The sequence below is a fragment of the Coturnix japonica genome, chromosome 15 (genome assembly GCF_054131305.1).
Source record: "Coturnix japonica strain WE chromosome 15, WE-NBRP24, whole genome shotgun sequence".
NCBI classification, from domain to species: domain Eukaryota; kingdom Metazoa; phylum Chordata; class Aves; order Galliformes; family Phasianidae; genus Coturnix; species Coturnix japonica.
In genome coordinates this window covers 1739403-1761001 of record NC_140677.1, presented here as the reverse complement: position 1 = coordinate 1761001, position 21599 = coordinate 1739403, and the positions used below count along the sequence as shown (strand labels likewise).

The 21599-nt window shown below is 42.6% G+C and overlaps 1 protein-coding gene across 20 annotated transcripts in view; it reads left to right on the top strand.

Annotated features, from left to right (window-relative positions):
• Positions 1 to 21599, top strand: part of ITPR1 (inositol 1,4,5-trisphosphate receptor type 1) — a 148517-nt gene that overhangs the window by 22926 nt on the left and 103992 nt on the right. For 15 of the 20 annotated variants that reach the window (XR_014934536.1, XR_014934535.1, XM_085516106.1 and 12 more), the window contains 8 exons: positions 11522 to 11637; positions 14283 to 14369; positions 15296 to 15454; positions 16697 to 16795; positions 17276 to 17359; positions 17444 to 17590; positions 18972 to 19067; positions 20408 to 20452. Coding sequence is in view for 18 of the 20 variants with exons in the window: in XM_085516106.1 (XP_085372232.1) it covers positions 11522 to 11637; positions 14283 to 14369; positions 15296 to 15454; positions 16697 to 16795; positions 17276 to 17359; positions 17444 to 17590; positions 18972 to 19067; positions 20408 to 20452 (833 nt within the window). In the remaining 2 variants the exon portion in view is untranslated. The remainder of the gene's footprint in view (positions 1 to 11521; positions 11638 to 14282; positions 14370 to 15295; positions 15455 to 16696; positions 16796 to 17275; positions 17360 to 17443; positions 17591 to 18971; positions 19068 to 20407; positions 20453 to 21599) is intronic. The other 5 variants (XM_085516109.1, XM_085516119.1, XM_085516118.1 and 2 more) reach the window with 1 other exon arrangement.

The window sequence follows — 21599 nt, the reverse complement described above, 5'->3', positions numbered from 1 at the left end:
GCACTGCGTGTGCTCAGGGCCCAACACCACACACCACATCCATCTCCTGTACTTCAAACAGCAGTGCTACAGCACCCTGCAAGCTGATGTCTTAAGGACTGGAGGATAAAGTCTGAAGGCAATGCAAGCCTTAAAGATAACTGTTTATTGTTGCTGATTGCTAAAATAGGCAGAAAATTGATACCCTCCTACTCCTTGTCAGGCAGATGGCCCTGGTCATAAAGAATGACAACAAGGAGAAGATCCTTCAAATATGATTCACAAGTTCTAATTTCAAGTATGCGTTTTTTCCCCCATATGCTATCAGTTGTGTACTTCAAGGTTTTACATTGTGGGAATTTGGGATAAGTCATCTGTGGAGTGGTGGCTTCAGCGCTTGGTTCCAGTACAATCAAAGTAGCAAATCAACTGCGGAAAGGGGGAGAACTGACAACTTGATCCCCATTCAATACGCCCGACTTCTTTGTGTGGTTATTGTAGATTACAGCATTAGTGCTGAAATATGAGACAATTTGACGAATGATAATTCTGCATTTGGAGCAGAGTTTGTCTGCAGAGAGTCCTTTGGAATTTAACAGCTTATCAATCTTCTGGTCTCCTTATAGGTAGAGCGTGTGTGTATGTATATTTATATGAGTATACATAAAATATATGTATGAAGGTGTAAGAGGAGGGTATCCATATAGGAAATTTTATATTTATGTGGTACCTGGTATGAGCATCCACTAGGATTTCACATCAGCATTTTCTAACTTTGACCTTATGGTTGGCACTTAGTTTCTAATTTTTCTGGTGCAAAAATCAAAGGGTGAATTTCATATTTAATTGATCTTTATTTATGCTCTCAGTATTTAGCTGAAGTTATGTTGAAAGGTCAAACAGCTTTCAGGACCTTGGAGGCACGTGGCTCTGAGAAGGTGCCTCCATAAAGAGAACAAGTGTGAGTAGTTAGTGCTTTGCTTCTGTGTAATTTGATTGAGGGAAAGCTTTCAGCTGTGTTGCAGCTCAGCTCATTTCAGTCGGTGTGGGCATGGCCTGAGCAATGCCTACAGCCTGAGATGGCAGTGGCAGTCAGTTTGGTGAGGACCATGGGCAAGGCTCCCTCGGATGAGGCTGTGTGGTGGGGCGGCTGTTGGTGGGTAGGGAGGCTCTCTTGTAACCATTGAAAAGAACATGAAAACGTGCAAGTTTTTCACTTTCGGGAATTCAAAGGGAAAAAGAAACAAACTGAAACTGTGGGGAAAGCTGTGAAAGTTCTTAGAGAAATAAGTCAGAAAAAGCAATTCTTTTTTCAGATGCTTTCAAGGAAAGGGGATTGCTGTTTTCACGAAGTGCTTTCTTCTAGCTTTGTGTTAAAGCTTTCACTATGGGAACATCTGTGCTACACTGAGAATCTTCATGATCCTTAACTAAGGTCTGTTTGTGCCCAAAATGCTTTGTCTGCGATAATCCTGATTGAATGGAGCTGTCAACTGACTGTGCAAAACTAATTCCACCTTGCTGTGCCCTGCTTTCCCTTTAGGTGCCCCTGTTGTATGCATTTCCTGTATTCTGTATTGTCCCCTTTCTGTGCAGGAAGTGCTGGATCTGCTTGTCTGTCCTGTGTTGTTGTAAATACAGTGAGCCTGCTCCTTGCTTTAATGGCCTGCTACTGCTGGAGCTGTAAAACCACGGCAGCAAGAAATGGGAAGGGATTTGTTAATGGGACAGTTTTGTTTTTATGTTTTAAATAGAAGAGCTGAACACTTGAGGTTTTACTAAATCCTTAGGTTAGTCTCGTAAATCCATTGCTGCAGATGGTTCTGCTCAGTGTGTGCCATCCCTGCTCTGCAGAAGCATCTCTGGGGCATTGCTCCTGGTCACCAAGCAGTTAACTGCTCTGAAGAGCAATGCCGTGCTCGTGCGGAGTTTAAATTATGGCTAATACAGGATTAAAATTAAACATCATGTTGGGAACTAGACATCAAAGTACTTGGGGGGAAAAAAAAGTGGCAGGAAAATGAACTGCAGCCTTAGACTTAAAAAACCCAGTAACTTTAAAAGACTAACTTTTATCCTTCAGTGATTTGAAGTGCCTGTCACTTAGTGTTCCTTCCCTCGAGTCGTAGTTAAAGGCTCATTTCAGAAAACCACAGTGAGTGACTCAGCTACTCTGAATATCTCAACTAGCATGTGGCTCTTGCTGGAAGCCCAAAGATTTTCTTCCACCTCCGAAGATGGTTTTTATTGGTGGATACATTATTGGAAGAATCTTTTGAGCTATGCTAATTTTAAATATAATTTAAATATTTAGACTTTTAAAGAGGCGTAAAGGCATCGTACTCTGGTATTGCTAAGTAGAAAGGAGGGCATTTATTTATAAGTGCTTACTGTTTTGCAAATATGAAGTTATGTTTATCTACATTTTTTTCCATCATTTCCAAGTGACTGCTCCATAAACAGTGCCAATATTTATTGCCGTGTAATCTGGGATTATTCTGATCTCTGCTGAAGAATTGAAAACAAGTTTCTTGCATTTTTTTCTTCAACTCAGCTAGAAGAAATGAGCTGTGCTTTTGGCCTCCTGACATCTGTGTCGTATGGGGTCATCAGTGTACATCCCTGCATCGAGCTTGAGTTGCTCCTTGTTCTGGCTGTGACCCTGGATAAGTCCCCTGTGTGTCTGTCCTTTGCCCCTTGCTACAGCCCTGCACCGTCTTGTGGATGATGTTTGCTGTCATATTCTTAAGCTCGTGGGACAGGTGTTGTGCAGGGAGGTGGTACTGAACAGCTCTTTTGAAATTAGTTGTGTGTCCTGAGAGAGATGTTTCCATATGTATTAAGGGGAAGGTTTTAGCAATCTGCAGATTGCATAGGAAGAAAGTATGTCCATCTACACTTCGATGTGATAGGGTTGCAATATTTCTTTCTATCTTCATTTAGTGGACAGAATCCCAAGGGAGCCATGGGTACTTGATGTTGGACAGATACTTGTAGTAATGAAAGAAGGGAAGCTGTGTGATGGAACAGACCTTTCATAAGAGGCAGTGACCTACAGGATGACTTGTAGTCTGCATCAAGCAGCATCCTGTGTGGGTTTCTGTGCTTACAGGCCTGGGCAAGCAGCTGCTGGGCTGGGCTTGGTGCATTCATGTGCATTTAGTCCAGTCTCAACTGAAATTTCAGCAACTGACTGAATTGCAGAAGGCGCCTTCTTACTTTGCAATGACTCCTGATTGCTAATATCGTTCCAGTGCTAGATCTGAGGGCACAAATGATCCCTTTTTCTATGTATTTCCCTGTGGTACGCAGAAGTGTTGCCATGGAGGAGAGCGTGGGGTGGCGTGGGCAGGAGCAGCTGCTTCAGGCCATGGAAGGCTGGGGGAGGAGAATGGGAAGAGCTGCACGAATCTGCTCTTGCAAACAGTCCTGTGAGCTCCATGCTGCCAAGAGATGGATGTGATCGTCAGGAAGAGCTTTGAAAGGATCTTGGGAAGAGCAAGACAATGTTCTCCATGTTGGTGGGCTGGGGGAAGATGGCAGAACTGATGTGTGGGCACTTCATGGCCCTTTGAGCTTGGTCAAGGTTGTCTTGGCATTCCTGTGCACTCTATGCGTTGTTTGAACAAATGCTGCTCTTCAGTGGTGTGGCTCTGATTGATGTGTTGTCATTATGTCTGGAAGGCAGTTAAAAGATGGCTTAAAACACTGAAAATACTTAATTATTTTCAGAGAAAGGAAATTTGGAAAATGGACCTAGCATGAAGCAGCTTCAATGAACTGATTTTCTCCAGATTTTTCAGAAACAGGTGCAGGTTGGATGTGTGCGGCCTCGATGTTGGGGCAGTCATTTGGTGCTTCTCATGCATTGCTGTTGTGGTCTGTAGGCTTTGCATTGGTTCTGTCCCCAGAATCAACTGAAGGATAAAAAATGTGTCCTTGGAATGCCAAGGAGCTTTACCTGGGCTGTAGCTTTAGCTATGCAAGGGTTATATCATCACTTTTTCCATCCCCTTCTGTAGCTAATAGTGTTGCTGTGAAGGCCCAAGCCACACTGATGTGCAGTTTTGCTCACCTCTTTGCAGCTGGCAGAGGAGGGGACTGAATTGAATGGATATGTTGATTGAAAAGGCAGTGGGAAGGCACTAATTAATCAGCTTTGAAACTCAGTGACTGGTAAATATTGTGTTGTTGAGGCAAAATCAGCTTGGGAAGCAGGCTGTGCTGGGGCTGAGCATGCAGATGGGTGCTCCTTGCCTGGTGCTGCTCTATCATTGGTGTCTGTCATTGCTGCAGGGTCGGTGGGAACCAGACATTATCAGAGGGAGGAGTCCCTGGAGCATGGGGCTTTCCCTTAAAGGGATGTTTCAAGTCCTTGTTTTCCTGTATTAAATTTTGGCTCAGCCTCTTTTGAAGTTGAAAAAATGAACGGTGTTCTGCTCATCTTTGTCCAGCAGAATGAGGGCAGCTCTGTACAGTGGGGTGAGGCACGTGGCAGCCCTGCACACACTGGGCTGGGTAGGCTTGGTTTTGCTCTTGCCTGTCTCACTGCCCAAGTGCTGGGCACTTCAGGTGATGACAAGTTGCCCCATCAATGCCCCTGTCCAGACGTAATCAATAGGGATTCTGTAGCTTGTTTGGGATGATGGCATTGCATTAAAAACCAAGGAAAAATCCCGTAAGAACGGAGCGTAGGCTCCCGCAGGCTGGGACAAATGCCTGTGAGCCTCCGCTGGCAGGCTGTGCTTCCGCTCCTGCTTTCTGAATATTTGTTCTTCCCATTTGCAATCCGGTCCAGTGCAACGGGCTGATTCGCCTTTCTGCTGTCCAGCTGTCTGACTTCAATACAATGTGGGTTTGCTGCTTTGGCTCAGAGCTTTCACTTGCCTTATTTGGTCAAGTAGTGCTGTTTGGCTGTTCCTGGAAGGGGCTGCTTTACTAGTTTAGGACTATTTTCCACTTTCATTTTTGATCTCTGAAGCTGTGGATTTTGTTCCAGCAGCGGTGCTGGCAGAACTTAACTCTCTGCACTAGCTGAATATCGTACACTGTAGAAGTGCTCCAAGTGCTTTGTCCTGCATTGCAGCACACTGCTATGCTGCTGCAGGCAGTTTGGGCAGATGAAATGCATGGCGGCACTTGCACATACAGGGTGCACAGCACAATTATCAAGCATAATCTGCTTATTAACAGTGGTTGGTGTGCAATCTTCAGTGTGGCTGTGCCATGGAGGGTTCAGCTGGATTTTAATTAGCTGAGTGATCTGTTGGCGTGTTGTGTCCTTTTTCCTGAGCAGGGGAGTGGCAAACACGAGGGAGGGAGCTGGGCAGATTGGGAGGCATCACTTGGTAGGCTTCAGCAAGAGCATCTCTGGTCTCCTGCCAAAAGGAGGGTGACTGTTTAAAGTAGAGACAGGGAGAGGGCCTCAGTAAGTGAGGTGAAAGTCTCAGCCAAGCACAGGAATGGGAAGTGAGGAATAAAGCTTTTACACTGGGGAAATGGATGGAGACACTGGTGTTAAGCTCCATATGCGTGAGACTGGAGCTCAGCTCAGCAGCATGGCTGGTCTGTTCAAATCCAGGATGTCGTTTCCTATAATTAAGGCAGGTCTGGCTTATTTTGTCATTATTCCATTTTTCTTCAGTTTGCTAAGCCCTGCACACAGTGCTGCTCAAGTCCATCTATCATCCATTTATTGGAAATTGGAACATCTGTGTGGCAGCACCTTATGGGTACTGCTCCGTGCCACGCTGCTGGTGAGTTTGCTGCAAGCCTTACAGAGCAGAACACAACTTGGAAATTCATTTGATTATCATGAGAAATGAAGAAATGTGTTTGAAAATATCAGTGCAGTTCAGTGGGGGCATATGGCAAAGACAGCACTGAGCTGGCTGAATGTGGGGAGGGAAGAATAGAGACGTGCAGCAGCTCCCTGGGGAAGGGTCTGAGTTTTATCAGAGTCATAGCTGGAACAGGAGGAGTCAATGCTGTGCTGTCAGTAAAAGTGCAAATACTGCTTTGGAATATATAAAAAGAACAGTTGCCAAAAGACATAGTAAGTAATTATATTTTTTTTCCCTATTTGACTTGTTGGCAGAGCCTCAAGTGGAGCATGCTGTGTAGTATTGCACCTTGTTCTTCAAGAGAGATGGGAGCCAACAGAGAGCAGTGGTCAGGAACAGGCTGCATTTTGGCAGCTGTGCTCACAGCACCTGGCTGGGAGAGGGGATGTTCTGTTAGCTACAGAAGGAAGAAGTAACGGGCTTAAATTGTAAAAACAAATAGGTTAGGTACAGAAATAGTGGAGCACAGGAATAGATGGCTTCAGGAGCTATGTCAGGAATGGAGCAGACACGGCCAGTTCTGCCTTTGAGAAAAGGATGAGCTGAATAAACTTTTTAAGGGTCTTTCAGCCTTGTGAAGCAGCAGTGTGAGCAGTTGTGTGAAAGGCAGCAGGGCCACAACCTGGGGAGGGAGCAGACAGGAACCAATGGGCCTTTCAGGCACGGTATCCCAAGCACACTGTTACCATGTGGAGGACTGAGGCACTGAGTTCAGGTTTATTTCTTCAGTTCCTCTAACATAGACTTCAGTAAAGTTATCATGCATTTCTGTAGTGTCCCTCTAACTCCGACAGTGTGAGCTTTTTGCCTAAGCCAAATACATTCAGCTGAAATGCATTAAAGGCCGAAAATGAAGTTACTTGATTGAGCAGCTGAAAATGTTGCTTTTTGCCTTCTGTGATGCTGTGGTGGCTTGTTTATTACAGCATGCACACAGAAGGTGCTTAAACAGAGCAACTTGCATTGTGCTGTTCAGTCAGCTCTAATGGCACGGCCATGTTCTTTCCATACTGCTCCTCTCTGATGCGTTCACATGGTGTTTGAAATTTGATCTACTCCTTGCTCTTCCCGTGCTCCATATCCGAGCCCTTCCCCGCCTCCTGCCTCCGCTTCCTGGCCTGTGTAGGGCTGCAACTGTGTTCTGGAGTAGGAGAAGCAAGAAGCAAATATGGGCATTAGATCCAAGGGGGGGGGAACAGTTGAAATAAAACAAAGTGCAGGCAGCAGATGCTGCTGGCAGAAAATGCTACAGACGGACACTGAAAAAACCCAAAGGAAGAATGTTGCAGTGCTCATATTCTGACACTTGTGTTTTAGTGCCCCGCAGTGGGATTTATCATGTAAACTATTAAAAAGGAAATAGAGGATGGCTTCCTGAGCTAAGAGTACAGCTCTCGAGGCTCTGACAAAGGTTGAAGCCAAGGTGCTTTATTTAAAAATGCTGCTGCAGTGCTTACGTATCTTAGTTTGCTGAATCCCCTTTGTATAAAGTATGACATATTTCTCCTTGTTGCTTGTAGGACTTAATTTTCAGCTCTGTGGGAGAGGGAAGGGACTGCCTTTCAGACTTGCCTCTTGGTGAGCTTTGTCTCTTGTCCAGGATTTCTTTTCGAGCAGGACCAGAGGCAGAGATGGACTAAGACAGTAAAAACATTCACTGAAACCACCAGCTTTCTTCAGATCCTGGGTTAATCTCGTTTCATGTATGCGGTTGTGAGCACTTCTTAAATGTTCCTTTAGGTGCTGAGGTTTTTTCTGCCTTTTCATTTCCCCTCTGCTTAGCATCCATAGGTACAACGTGCTCCATAACACTCCCAGTGACACAGACAGTCCCTCTTTGCCTGTCAGGTTTTTCAGGGTGTTTTATTGATGCCTGGCTGCCCCCAAGCAGACCCTTGTGGTGCTGCTGGGAGCTCGAGCTCCTTACCCTGACACCTGGGTGTCAAATGGGATGTGCTGTGGTGAAACACAGCTGGCCTTCATTCCTACTGCTGGTGTTGCTGCTTCTTGCAGCTCCGTGGCTTCATGAAGCACCTTTACTCAGCCTTGCTCATACCAGAGGTTGAAAGTAACTGGTCTTTCCTGCAAATGTTTCCTTTAGGAACTGCCTGTATATCTAGTGTCTAAATATTTCTCTCTTTCTGAGTAGCAGCTTTCTTTCTGAAGGAGACCAAAGAGGTTACATGCAGAAATAAAACAAACACTGGTGTATCCTAAGCTCTTTGGTACCTAAAATGTTTACTTGAAGGTGTTTCTCTTCTGTTATTCCTTTCGTGATTTTTTGGGGGCACTTTGTTATCATTGTGGTTAGGAAGGCTTCTGGAGGCCTCTCTCCTTGTTTGTGTTGTCTTTGCATTCACTCTCAGTTTTCCCTGAGGCAGGTCCAAGTGTGCAGAGCATGGTGAAGTTGTTTTTCCCTGCGGGGGGAGCTGTGTGCTTCTTTTCCTGCTTGGAATGAAGTTACCTGGCTCATTTTTAACCAAGGAACAGCCTTATCCCACAGCAGTGTCTGGTCGTGCTGTGCATGTTGGCACACTGTTAGTTACTGCAGAGTTACTTACAGCACTTTGTGGAGTCACATTCTGCTTCCTATTTAAAACATCATTGCTTTTTAATGCATGTCATATTACTGAGTGCTGTTGATTGAATACGCATTGATATTCAGTGTCCATCTTTCAAGTGTGTGGTTTCTTTAGCTCTGAAACTGCTGTCGTGTTTTATTTCTTTCCTTGATTTGAGGTATCAGCTCTAAGTTAATAATAACTGCCTTATTTCCTACACTGTCACAGCTTGAAAAATGAAGCAGTGATTTCCATCAGAATTCTTCATAAGTGAGTACAGTGGCAGGAGAGCGGTTGCTATAACATCTTGCAAATATGAATGGAGGGTTGTTAACTTAACATTAAAACATATCTTCAAGTCATCGGTCATGCAGCCTTTCCATTGAAGTTGTGAGGGGCATTTTTATTTTGCCCTTTAAAAATGAAAGAATTGAAATTTCTTGCAAAGGGTGAGATGCAACAGATCTCACAGCAGCAGAGATTTCTGATAACCTTGTCATGCAATTGGTCTGGAGTTGGAATCTCAAGCCATTGGTTGCCATGCAGTGACAGTGTGATCATGGTGAGTGAGATCTCTCAGCTCGACATACAGATGTCCTTTTGACCTGCATTGGTATTTTCTCCAGTTGTTCCATGGCCAAACTGTTGGTAATGTGAGAGAGGACTTCATTGGTCTTCAGCTGGCAAACAGTCTGCAGCTGAGGGTTGTTTTCCTACTGCTTTGGCTGGAGCTGCTGATGGAGTGGGCTCTGCTGGGATGGTGGGGCAAACATTCAGCGTGTCCTGGCACAATTCTGATCTGAAACACTCTGAGTAAAGCTTGTTCACTGCAAAGAGAAAATGAAAGGATGTCTTCTCATCACAAACACAGTAATTTCAGTACATGAGGTTCTTTTTTTTCCCCTTCTTTATGGAAATGCAGGAATGATTAATAATCAGTGCATTCCTGTAGCTGCTTTTGTTCTGTATTCTTTGGATCTCTCAGGCTGTCATCTATTCATTTTAAACATCAAAAAGAACAAGTATAGAAATAGACAACATAGTGGTGCAAGGGCTGCTGGGAAGGTGAAACTTGCATGGGACTGAATATATGTATTTTTCTATCCTGCATACCCACTATGTGGAAATATTTCAATTAAACACAGAAAGGGTCTTCATTTTGTCGTGAAATTTCTTCATCTGTGTGGAGTGTTGCCATCTCTGTGAGCTTGTTGGGGCTCTCAGGTGGCAGAACCCGGGTGGGGATCCAGGTGCTCAAACATGAAAACTGACAGGTGTCACACAATCCTCTGCACTTGAGGCAAAACAACTGCTGACACAAGAGCAGAATTTAGCCTGGAGATTTTGACATGTGTGTTTAACACATGTCTATATAAATCCCATTCATCACCTTTGTGCATGTGCACGATGAAGTAATACATGGTTACGTGGGTGCTTATTTCCTCCCTGCAGGACCTGTGTTCAGTGTTTGTTCTTGACAGCGTGCCCTCACTTAACCAGCAGTTAGATAGCATTTCATTTTGCTGCTTGCTCAGTGTGCAGCTCTGCCGTTTTTTCCCTGCTTCTCATGAGGATCTGAACACCAAATGCATTCCTTAGTGGGTGAAGTTCAGCAAGCAGCATTTGGTACGATGTGATTAACTCTGCAGCAATGGCTTTGTTTATTGGCTTGGTAAATCTTCCTAAGCCCAAGTGCAGAGAGCTTTTTGCTACAGGACAGTCAATGAGATTCTTCTCTACTTTGGCTTCATTTTGGATCTGTTAGAAACAGACCCGACTTACCAGAGGACATTGTCTGACAAGAGCTTAGTGACATGAGATGAGGTTAAATGGTCACAAGGGGGAGGGTGCTGGTGGGAGTGAAGCCTGGCTGGGAAACTTCTGTGATTGAAGAGCCTGGAAGCAAGTGTGCTTGCACGGTGACTAAATCTGGCATACTATTAATTCTTCCATGTGCTTAAGTGTTAATTGCTGTCACTGTGTGAACTGATGGTTTAAGCAAAAATAGAAAAATTTATGACTGATGTGTTGCTTACGATGCATCATCTTTGCTAGAAGTGCCAGCCTGCAGCAGCTTTGAGTGCTGCTCTGTGCTGTCAGTCACCGTGATTCATCTTTATCTAAAGGAATAATAGGTGGAAGAGTGCATGCCTGGAAAGTGCCAAGTGCTGTGAGGTCAGTGCCCCATGTGGGGCTCAGGGTCCCCTGCTGCTCCAGCCTGCTGCTGGCTGCTCCTTGCCCCTTCAGATGGTCCTGCACCTGAAGTGCCTTTAAGACATGTGAGGTAGCAGCCAGAAACCTTACAGCCACACTTTCTACAGAGGTGATGGCAGCAGCTGTGCTGGTGTGTTGGGCACTGTGCTCCAACTTGTAGGCTGCAGCTTTGAGTGCTCTCTGAATAGCTTAATTTGTTTATTTGCGTGTATGGTTGCTTGGCAGCACATGAGCAAAAAATAGTAAATACAGCTAATTCAGTTGTATTACTGGTAAGCTAGCATCTCTTGAATATAAAAATGTGTTTTTAATGAGGCTTTTCAGCTGTAATTCCTGACTTTTGCCAGGTAGAATGTTAAATAAATTGAGGCAATGAACTTGGTGAGGAACCCGGCATCCCTGGGGTTACCTCTGCCTCCGAGCTGTGCACCGAGTGCCTCTTCACTCTGTCACTTAGGGGTGTTTTCTGCTGCCTTACAGTGCAGTTGTCACTGGTTTCTTGTGCCTTGTTTTCCTTAGCAATAGAAGGGACTGGTTAAAAACAAACAAAACCTTGAAACAATAACGCTGGGTGCTGCAACAAACTTGCCAAAGCAAAAAGCAAAATTGTAAGTGTGTAAGATGGATCCTTTTGCCTGGGAAAGCATTGAGGAGTTGTTACCATTTTAGTACAGTGGGGTTTTGGACTGGGATAAGCGGTGAATTTTCCGGTCTTGCATCAGATGTTTGGCAGCAACAGTTAATTTTTATCATTCACAGGGCAACGTTCCTGTTGCCCAAAAAAGCATGTGTCTGATCAAGAGCTTTCTGGAATTTGTTTATAAATCTTTCCTTGCTGCTGAAATATTTGGACAATGCTACAGCAAAATCCGAGTTAATTACAAATGGCTGAAGCAATTTCCATGCTTTTCATTGTTTTTGTAGATTGCCTGTTCAAACTATGTCCCATGAACCGGTACTCTGCTCAAAAACAGTTCTGGAAAGCAGCAAAGCCGGGAGCGAACAGCACGACAGATGCAGTGCTACTCAACAAACTGCACGTAAGTATTCAGGTTCTGGTACTTGTTGATTATAAACACTCCAATCTGTACTGCCTTAAAGAAACATTTTGGATCACCTTACCACAGTTATGAAGGAGGCATCAGCAGAGGATATTGAAATCATTATACAAGACTCCTTTTGGGGCATTGATTGAGATTTCTCTTTCAAATGCCTTTCCACTTACAATAGCATACTGCTCAGAGCCTGTGTTCGAATAGCGGGATGTACAGCAGCAGGTTGGAGTTGCAGCCATTTAAACTTCTCTTGGTAACCTGTGCTAACCGTAGTGGTGCTCCATGTGGGCATTTTGGGGGCACCCTTTAATAACATGAAAACAGGATCCTGCAGACAGCAGCTCAGAGGAGCAGACTCTTAGGATTGCAGCTCAGTGTATGAAGTGACGCTGTGCTGGTTGGTGTCATCTGAGAGAAATAAGGCTGATAGATCTGCTGAGGTTTCTCGTGTAAATGCTGCTGCTGGATCCATGTAAAGGTTGCTGGGTAATTATGGCTAATTTATAAGCGCAGGCTGCCTCACTTTCCTTATTAGCTTGCAGTATTTCATATTTTTCAGGGTAAGATGCTGTTCAGCAGTTGGAAACCCAGCCAGGCAGTTGATTGCTGTTTTTAGAATTACTTTTTTTTTTTTAAAGGCATCTAACTTAAATACCATCTGTTGACTTTAGAGTTAAATAAAACACATGTTGATGTTAAAATTACATAGGCTGGAGTACTTCATGTCAAAATTACAATTCTAAGTATTTTTAGTTTCTTAAAGCCTATATTAAGCTCACTGAAGACAGAAATACAAAATGGCCCTGTAGGAGAGTGTCATTTGCTGATTGCCATATGGCTGCCGTGCTCCTGTATTTCACTGAGACTGTTAGACTCATTTTGCTTCTGAAAACATAATTTTATAACCCAGAAGGGATAACTTGGCCAGGTGGCGGTTACTTCTTCACTAGCTGTAGCATGATATGATGATATGAAAAGGAGGCCGTGCCATCAAGCTTTAAGTGTCAGGGGTTTCTAGTTTTATGTTTGTTAAGGGGAGGGGAGAGTTAATGCCTGTGTAGTATAAGTGCAGGTTCGTGTATTTTAAGGAAAGGTATGTTCTAAATGCTGTGTCACATGGGGAAGACACTGTGTAATTGAGCTGGATTACCAAGTCATTTAAAGCTGTCTTCCCTTTCCTTAGTACCTTCCAGGTCAGGTGGCTGGAAGGTACTTTACTGTTACTTTACTGTTTTCTGATGGGGTACCTGCAGAGATCCAGGATTTGATTTTTTCCAGTCTTTACCCCCAGCTGAGTGTGTCCATACAGATGTGTGCCCCCAGTGTGCACCAGCTGCCTGCTCAGCTCCACGAGAGAATCTGAGTACTTTGAAGTCCTATTGGAAGTGGTTTAATGCATGACTTTCACAAAGGCTGAGCCTCTGGTGGGTGCGCTCAGTCACATTGCAGTACCTGAGTCTGATGTCTGGATGTAAAATGATTGGATCCACATGTGTGTTGTATACCAAAACTCTTTTCTTTCAGTTATATGAGCACATGTCGATGGTGGTACATGGAAGGCACTAAAACCACTGCATTTTGTGTGATATATGGTGGGGTGAAGCAGGCTGCATCCCCAGAACGTGTGCATGCAGCTGTTATCTCTACCCATAACTAGATGTCTTTAATAAGACGTAATTTTTATTAAAATCAGTGATGCAAGATTTAGTCATATTCACTTGCCTTTTTTGGCTTCTATTTGCCTGCTGGTGCAATTTATTGTCTGCTGTGGCATGCTCACTGCTGAGGTCAGGTTATTTTAAGTTAATGCCATTTAAGGGATTTAAAATCTGGGACACTTGTCTTTCTTTGGTATCATGAATCAGTGCTGCTTGAGAAGCTGACATCTAGTGGCCAGAGAAAGAGCTTCTTTCTCCCTGAGTGGCTGTCAGATGTGGGATATGGTTTCGAAGTCTGTCTGAAGTCTTAACCATGTTTCCACAGAATGCACTGTGTCCTTTATTTACAGTAATGTGATACACTGTGCAGGCAGAGGACTCTTCTCCTTTGTTATTGTCATGGATAGCTGTGGAACTGCTGTATTACCTGGATAAATCTTTATCGATGGCATACTCTGATATTGAGGGGGAAAAATAGGGTATTTCAATAATAAATAGAAAATTCTGCAGCATCATTTAAATGAGTAGCTGTACTCCAGGTTTTAATGGAGATGGAGCCAGTCATAATACTTAGCAACATTCTAAGAATAACAAATTCTTTATGAGCTGAAAGTTGTGAAACTTGAACATAGGGTGCAAGTAGCTCTTCCTGTGTGGTAGTTTTTTCCTTTAATTTGTGCTCTACCAACAGGAATAAGATACAGCATTTTGACCTCTCTTCTATCTTTTTATCTCATGTTTTAGTCCAAAATTTTCTCATATTCAAGAAATGTGTTGTTTAAATGATGTCTGCCTTCCCAAACAACTGAAAAAATGATGACAAAGTTATACTGTTGGAAACTAGAAAGAGGAACACATGTTGTACCATGCGCTCATTTTTTCCCAGTTCTGTGAAACTCTTATAGATAACCTCATTAACTTTGGCCACACTGGTTATAAAACAGCAAATAAATTGTTTGGTTCTAATTTCAGCATGCGGCCGATTTGGAAAAGAAGCAGAACGAAACTGAAAACAGGAAGCTGCTGGGAACAGTTATCCAGTATGGCAATGTCATCCAGGTAAGTTGTGAGCGTCTCTTCAAGCCGAATGGGGGACTTCAAGCAAAATCCTACACAATTCATTGAGAAGGATCTGTAGTGCAGATCTTTTGAACAGTGCAGCAGCACTGTGAAGTACGATTCCATGAAGCAAGGTCTGATCTCCATAAGACAGACAGGCCATTTATTTTTTGTGATGGATTAGCTGCGCTTTTTCTCCTCCAAGGTCAGGTAATGATTTCTTTGGGAATGTTTTCTGTGCTGAATTACTGCTGGCTGTGTGGAAATGGCACAGACACTGTACAGTTCCGAACAGTTTCTTGCAGTCAGGTGTTCAGACATCAAATGGTAATCTGCCACAAAGGAGAGTGAACCCGTCTAAGCAGTTACAGTCCATTTAGGCAAAGGATATACCATGTACCAGGGATTGAAAAATATTGAAATCATAAATCAAACCCAAGAAAAATGGTAAGTACAATAACTACATAATTGAAAAAGGCACGCCTTAATAATTGGAGTATAACATGAGCAGACACTGGATCACCCTGAAACCACAGCAGAGTTACCTTCCGGCAGATATGGTGCTGCAGCCCTTTGAAAGTAGGGTTAATTACTAGTTCTGATTTGCCCTAAGTCAATGCAGTGGGTGACAAGGAGCACGACAGAGCGGGCTTTCTTTTTGCATGAAGTTAGCTGGCTATTCTTTACCATTTGGCATGTCCTAAAGCATTTGGGATTAGCTGGAAAGGATTTGTGCAGAAGCATGGTGTGTGCCTACTGAAGTAAATGGCAGCAAAAATGTGCCTGAATTCATCATGATTTTCCTATAATGTGATTTAGGTTTTGTTTTGATTCCTGTGCAATGTGGTTGTCCTATACGTCCTTGCTGTCTGTTGAGGGAAGGAAAACCGAGCATTCCTAGAACTGAACTCTAATTCTTATTCTAGCTGCTTCACTTAAAAAGTAACAAATACTTAACAGTAAATAAGAGACTGCCGGCTCTACTAGAGAAGAATGCCATGAGGGTGACCTTGGATGAAGCTGGAAATGAAGGCTCCTGGTTCTACATACAGCCATTCTACAAGCTGCGCTCCATTGGTGACAGTGTAAGTGCTGAGAAAATAATCTTCATGTATTGTTTGCGTGCAGTTTAGGAGGAGTTTTGCATAGGTCTTTTAGTGCATGATGTTGCAGAAACAACCTCTTTCCTATAACATTGCTATGGTAACTTGTATTTTGAAAACATGGAATGGGTGAACATTGGAAGGAACGAGGGACCTAATTATGGTAGCTGTGCACAATTCGTGTCCAGCTCTAAATTAATAAATAAATAAAAAAAAGGAGAGGAACTGTTGAGGTTCTTCAGTAGATTTAGAGTAAGTGATTAGCATCTAAGATTTTGGCATTGCCAGTTTTGATTCAAAATTACTCACATTTTTTACTTGAAGACTGAGGTAATAATTAGCCCATATGGCTCTGTTCATGGAAATATTGGAGAGTAACTCATTCTGTATGTAATATGTTACTGTTGTATGAGAGATCATGCATTCAAAAGAAATTAATGAGTCACCTGGGTATACAGTCTGTCTAAAACACAGCATCAGTAAGTGTTAGTGTGCTCTGTGGTGTAGCCCAGGCATAGATTTGGCATGTAAATTCAGTGGGCTTTATAAAATAATTTCTCCTGTAGACCATCCCCATGCATTTTCATCTAATTGTTCCTTTTGCTCACGCATGCATGCCAAAGCACAAGGTAATGCAGTTGTAGTGGCCATTAATCTCTTTTAAATGCTGTGAATTTGCAAGCTCTTTATCTTAATGACCATATCATAATACAGAGAAAGATTTTGTATTTTAATTTAAGTAAGGCTTTGCCCTGGCAGAAGGGAAGAACAGGACATTTGCTGTCCGTAATAAAGTGCATTTGCCTTGAGTCATATGCCAGCCTGGTTGAGAGTCTGATTTTATAAATGCAAGTGCATCTTGGAGGAGGAGGATTTTTGGCTGACCTTTTGCTATAGGAATGACTTATTAAATGTTAACCAATGAAGCAACTTCATGGGAAGTAGCAGATAGGTTTGTTACCAAAATTACAGGCTATGTTTCTTCTGTAAGCCCCTAAGTCCCTTGGTATAGGATCATTTTTCTGCCTGAATGATTGAATCTATAGTAAGCTAGCTTCTGATGCAAACGGAATCCTGAGTTTCTTATTCAGACCAGCATCTCTCCAAACTATGAGGCTGTAATTTCCTCCTATTGCTCCTTTTTTTTTTTTTTTCCTGTTTTTTTTAAAATAGAAGCATGCTTTCTGAGATTTCAGGTTTGACTGATGCTGCGCTTATCCACAGGTGGTCATTGGAGACAAAGTAGTCCTGAATCCTGTCAATGCTGGCCAACCTCTTCATGCTAGTAGCCATCAGCTTGTTGATAATCCGGGATGCAATGAGGTAAGGGCAGGCTGACAGAACTGGTAGTACAGGAGTTGGTTACAGCTGTAAAAACCTCTGTATGTTTCACCTAAGCTGCTAGGGCTTGTGTTGCAGGAAAATTAAACCTGGGATAAGCATCTGTGGTGATGTCTAAGAATTATTACCTTGTAATTCATCTCCTTAATGTCTCTGCAAGACTTCTCTTGTACCTTTTGTGCACTGAACAAAGGTTGAAATTTGATCTGTTTTTTTGATTGCATAGAAATGAGATTATTCTTCAAGATCAATACCCATGGCTCTATGGTGCATGACTTACTTTGTGAGTCAGATCTGTAGTTAGATTTTTCTGGAGCAGATAAAGAAGTAGATTTATTTAAAGCAAAGCAACAGGGTTTGTAGTACCCTGAACAACAGGTTAAAAACTAAGGCAGTAGTTCTGTGGCAGCAACATATACAAGCACAGGGCAGTGGGACTAATAGTTATATTTCTCCTTTTAGGTCAACTCTGTGAATTGCAATACAAGCTGGAAAATAGTCCTGTTCATGAAATGGAGCGATAATAAAGACGACATCCTCAAAGGGGTAAGACTCAAAACTTGCTTGTAACTTGTTCACTGGTGGGTTATGTCTCTGTCTCTACTGATCATGCATTCTGGGCTTTGACAGGGGGATGTAGTAAGATTGTTTCATGCAGAGCAGGAGAAGTTTCTGACTTGTGATGAGCACAGGAAGAAGCAGCACGTCTTCCTGAGAACAACGGGGAGGCAGTCTGCCACTTCTGCAACCAGCTCAAAAGCACTGTGGGAGGTAGAGGTAAGAGCTGTGACCTGGGCTGGGGGAGGCTTTGTGGTGATTGCTGCTGTTCAGAAACCACATACCTGCAATACTTTTCTTAGGTAGAAGTCTTCCTTATATTTGAATTTAATATTTTCATTACTTGCTATGTTTTCTGTGCAAAGTTAAAACTGTGGGCTGATTTCTAATGCTGTAACAGATAGCTTTGAAATACAGGTTCTTGATAATTCAGGAAAAGAGGACAGAGAAGCATCTGTGATGTCATTTTTCTTACCAGTCTCTGAAATCTGAAGCCAGCTAATAATCTCAACTGTCCCACAGAGTGTTCTGAACATTCTATTTTTGGTGTGTAATACTGTGATTATACATATCCTCATTTGAAAGGCAATAGCAACCTTGTGCTAGGCTATGCACATTGTCTGAACCATTTTTCACTGTACTGGGCTTTTACGTAGTGACTAACATCTGTGCTATTGTTGGTTTCAAAAGATATTCTCCCTCTATTGGTACAAAGAATAAACCAGAGCTGTTTTATGTAGATGTGGTTTTAAATGTTTGCCATTTGCACTGCCTTTGAGAGCCATAAAATTAGTTGTAATGGTGCATATTCTTTTTCCTATTGTCATTCCAGAAGTATCTGATTCGATATACAGCTTTTCCCCTATTTCTGTTGACAGCTTACCTGTAACAAGCATTACTTGAGAGTGTTACAACACATCATTGGCTTTTGTGGTAACTGTTCGTGTGCATGCAGTTACCCAGTGGTGAATATGGTGTGCTCAAAGGTGGTGCTCCCCAGAAAGTAGAGATCAGCTGCGCTGACTATTCCCTAAGTGGGTGTACCCACAGAGTAGCCAATGTGAAGTAACAGGTCATCTGATGTTGGAAGTTCTGCTTGCTACAGGAGAAGTTTACAGACTGTCAGATTTCTCTTCTAATAATTCTATACAATGCTGCTGCATTTTAGACCTTTCAGAAGGTCAGACATTAGAATACAGCATATTAGTTCCAGCAAAATTTGAAGGACCTGCTGCATCTCTTTAGGAAGTCTGTTTCAAGACCTAGCAACAAAATGCCAATCTAGAGCGCTTTCTTTAATTACTTAACTGCCAGCTTGTATCCTAATCTTCCTACATCACCCCCCAGAAACTCTGAATGGAGTCCTGGTCAGTACCCACTGACCTGACAGTGAGCAAAAAAAACAGTGTTCCTAAACTGAGATGGAATAGCTGCTCCAGTATTTTCTGTACTGCATGTTGTTGAAAGATTATTTTATCTTTTCTGGAGCTCCTTGTTATATTTTCTTTTCACCTGTAAAGGAAATACAAATATGAAGTACTGTATTTAAAGAGAGCAGTCACTCATGTATAGTGTATCTGTTGTTCCCCTTTCACTGCAGGTGGTACAGCATGATCCTTGCCGTGGTGGTGCAGGGTACTGGAACAGCCTTTTCAGGTTCAAACACCTTGCTACTGGACACTACTTAGCAGCAGAGGTAGGTGTTGGGGTTATTTAGCTCTGCCTTTCCTCCTCAGTATCCTATTCCTTTTATTCTTTCTGAAAATCTCTCATTTCCCACCCTAAAGAGATGAGGGAAGGAGAGCAGTGTTTGGGTCTTTTAGCACTGTTACTAAAGTAGATGGTAGACATGGAAATCTTAAAGAGACTTGGATGTCTGGTGCAGTTCAGGGATAGCCTTGAGCATATTACACTTTCTGTATGAATTCTAAAGGCAATTACCTTTTACAAAGGATAGGTACTAAATACTGGTATACTGTTTTGTGGGTAGTAAGAATGAAGTTGAATTAGTATTTGAATAGCTCTTAAATGGCTGAGCCCCTTTGGGGGAAAATGAGTTCCATCAGCTAGTGTTAGTTTCTCTCTGGTCACCAGTTTCCTAGTAGGAGTGAAAGACTGACTGTATGATGGAAATACAGTTAGGCTTCAGAGCAGGCTGGTGAGAACTGCAGATAATGCTTAAGTGTCTAAGCACAAAGTAATGTCTGGTTTGCTCATCGTAGCTGGTATCTCTCCTTTACACCCTGAATTAAAATTTCAGGACATCTTATAAATAAAATATCAAAGCATTAGAATTTTGTGTGTTTTGCTGCTTGATTCTTGTAAATGTTCATTAAAACTAACTCCGAGTACTTCAGAGCAGAGATATACCAATATTCCTGTACACAAACCTCTGTAAATAAAGGCTGTCCTGGACGTAAGAGTGCAGAGCAGGGCAGAAAGGCTGTCTTAGCTCATGTAGCTGACATGAGAGTTTCAGTGGGAAAGGTCTGGACTAAATATCCTATTGTATACTCCTCTAACAAGTAGATTGGAAAAGCAGCAACAGTTGGTCACATGTACAAGGGCAAATCCTTTTCAACTGTGGTCCAGTATTGACCTTTTTCAGTACATTTTGGGTTTGGTAATCAGCCAAAATGAAAGCAGCCTTATGACACAGAGTAAAACAGAGGAGATTACTCACCTGATTCATGGTTAGAAAAGTGTTCTAAATGACTGGTGCCAAATCAGTGATTTCTATTTGGGGATTCCATTTGAGATTTTAAAAAAGCAGAACTTGATAACCTGTATCTTGCTCCTTCAGTAACTATACTGAGCGTGTTCCATCTGTCTGCACATTTGCAAAGGACAGTCTAATTCGTGGACAGACAGTCACCCAATTAGAAATAAATCCATTTGTGTAGTATATTCTGCATGCCCAGTAGCACCATAGCAGTAGAACTCATCTTTTACAAAGCAAGTTTAGATCGTGCTGAGGTTGTTTCCCACTTGTAGCGCTGTTAGAGTTTTGACATGCCTGTGATTCTGTTTCATCAGGTAAACCCTGACTATGAGGAAGATGACCAGGAGTGTCAATCCTCAGTAAGTATAGGCAAGAGTATGGTCTTGCCCCTAATTGAGAGGGCTTGCACAGGCTCTGGTATTCAATTGGCCAGTGCATAGATTGTTGAGGCCTTGTTGCTAATGCAGACACTGAGAAATTGAGTATGATCTGAAGGCTGTTAGGGCCTATCTGCGTAGGAATGGATATTAAAAACTGGAGTAGGCTTTAGTGAGAAGCAATACACTTGTGATCAAACTCACGTGTTACACGTGTACTTGGACCCCTTGCCTTCCCACTTTGTAGTATGTCTTTCTGTCTTCCTGTTTCTTAAACCTTTTCTTTCTTGAAGCACACTTTGAATAGGTCTGAGGAGCAAGTTGCTCAAGATGACATCAAGTGTTATGTGTTCCCAGTGGGATGTTCACACCATTCTGTGCCAGTCAGTTGTCCTTGGCCTCCTTGTTTAATTTGTGAATACCCTCTCATTTTAGTGTGTCAGAGGAAAGCTATGTTGAAGGGCCTGGAGAGAAAGAATGGCAGGGTGAGAAGGATTTCAGTGCCATTCTTTCTTCCATTCTTTCTCATGAGACCAAGTCTGTGTCCTTCTCAGTAAATGTTTTTGTGTCAAAGATTGTGTGCTGATGCTTTGTACTAGTAGAAGCTTCTCATTGATATTGAAGGGGAACAGCATTTCTTCAATGGGAGAAAACAGAACTGGAACAGCATTTTCCATTTTATCTTACATTTTCTAACTTGGATGAAATTGTAGGCTTCTGTGAATGTCTTGGTCATTTATCCTGAGTAGTGGAAGATTTGCTGCACTGAGAACCGAGAAGGAACTATTCCCGTATTTAAAAGGAGGTGAATGCTTTGATAGTGCTGCAGGGCTGAGATTACCTCTGAGAAGGATTTGTCATCACAGCCTAGCCACTAAGAAGCTAGTGCTTGCCCCCAGATATTGAACTGTTATCCTTACTTCTTGGTAGTATAGCAAACACTCATCTTCTGCCAGCCTGTCTTCAGTAAACATAGTTGTATAGCAGGGAAAAGCATGAACAAAAACTCCACACTGCTATTGTTCCAGAGAAGATTGAAAATATCCAATGCTAAACTGTTTTTTTGGCTTAACTTGAAAGTTAATCAATGTATCTGTCATTATAGACATCCTTCCTACTGGTAGTGCAC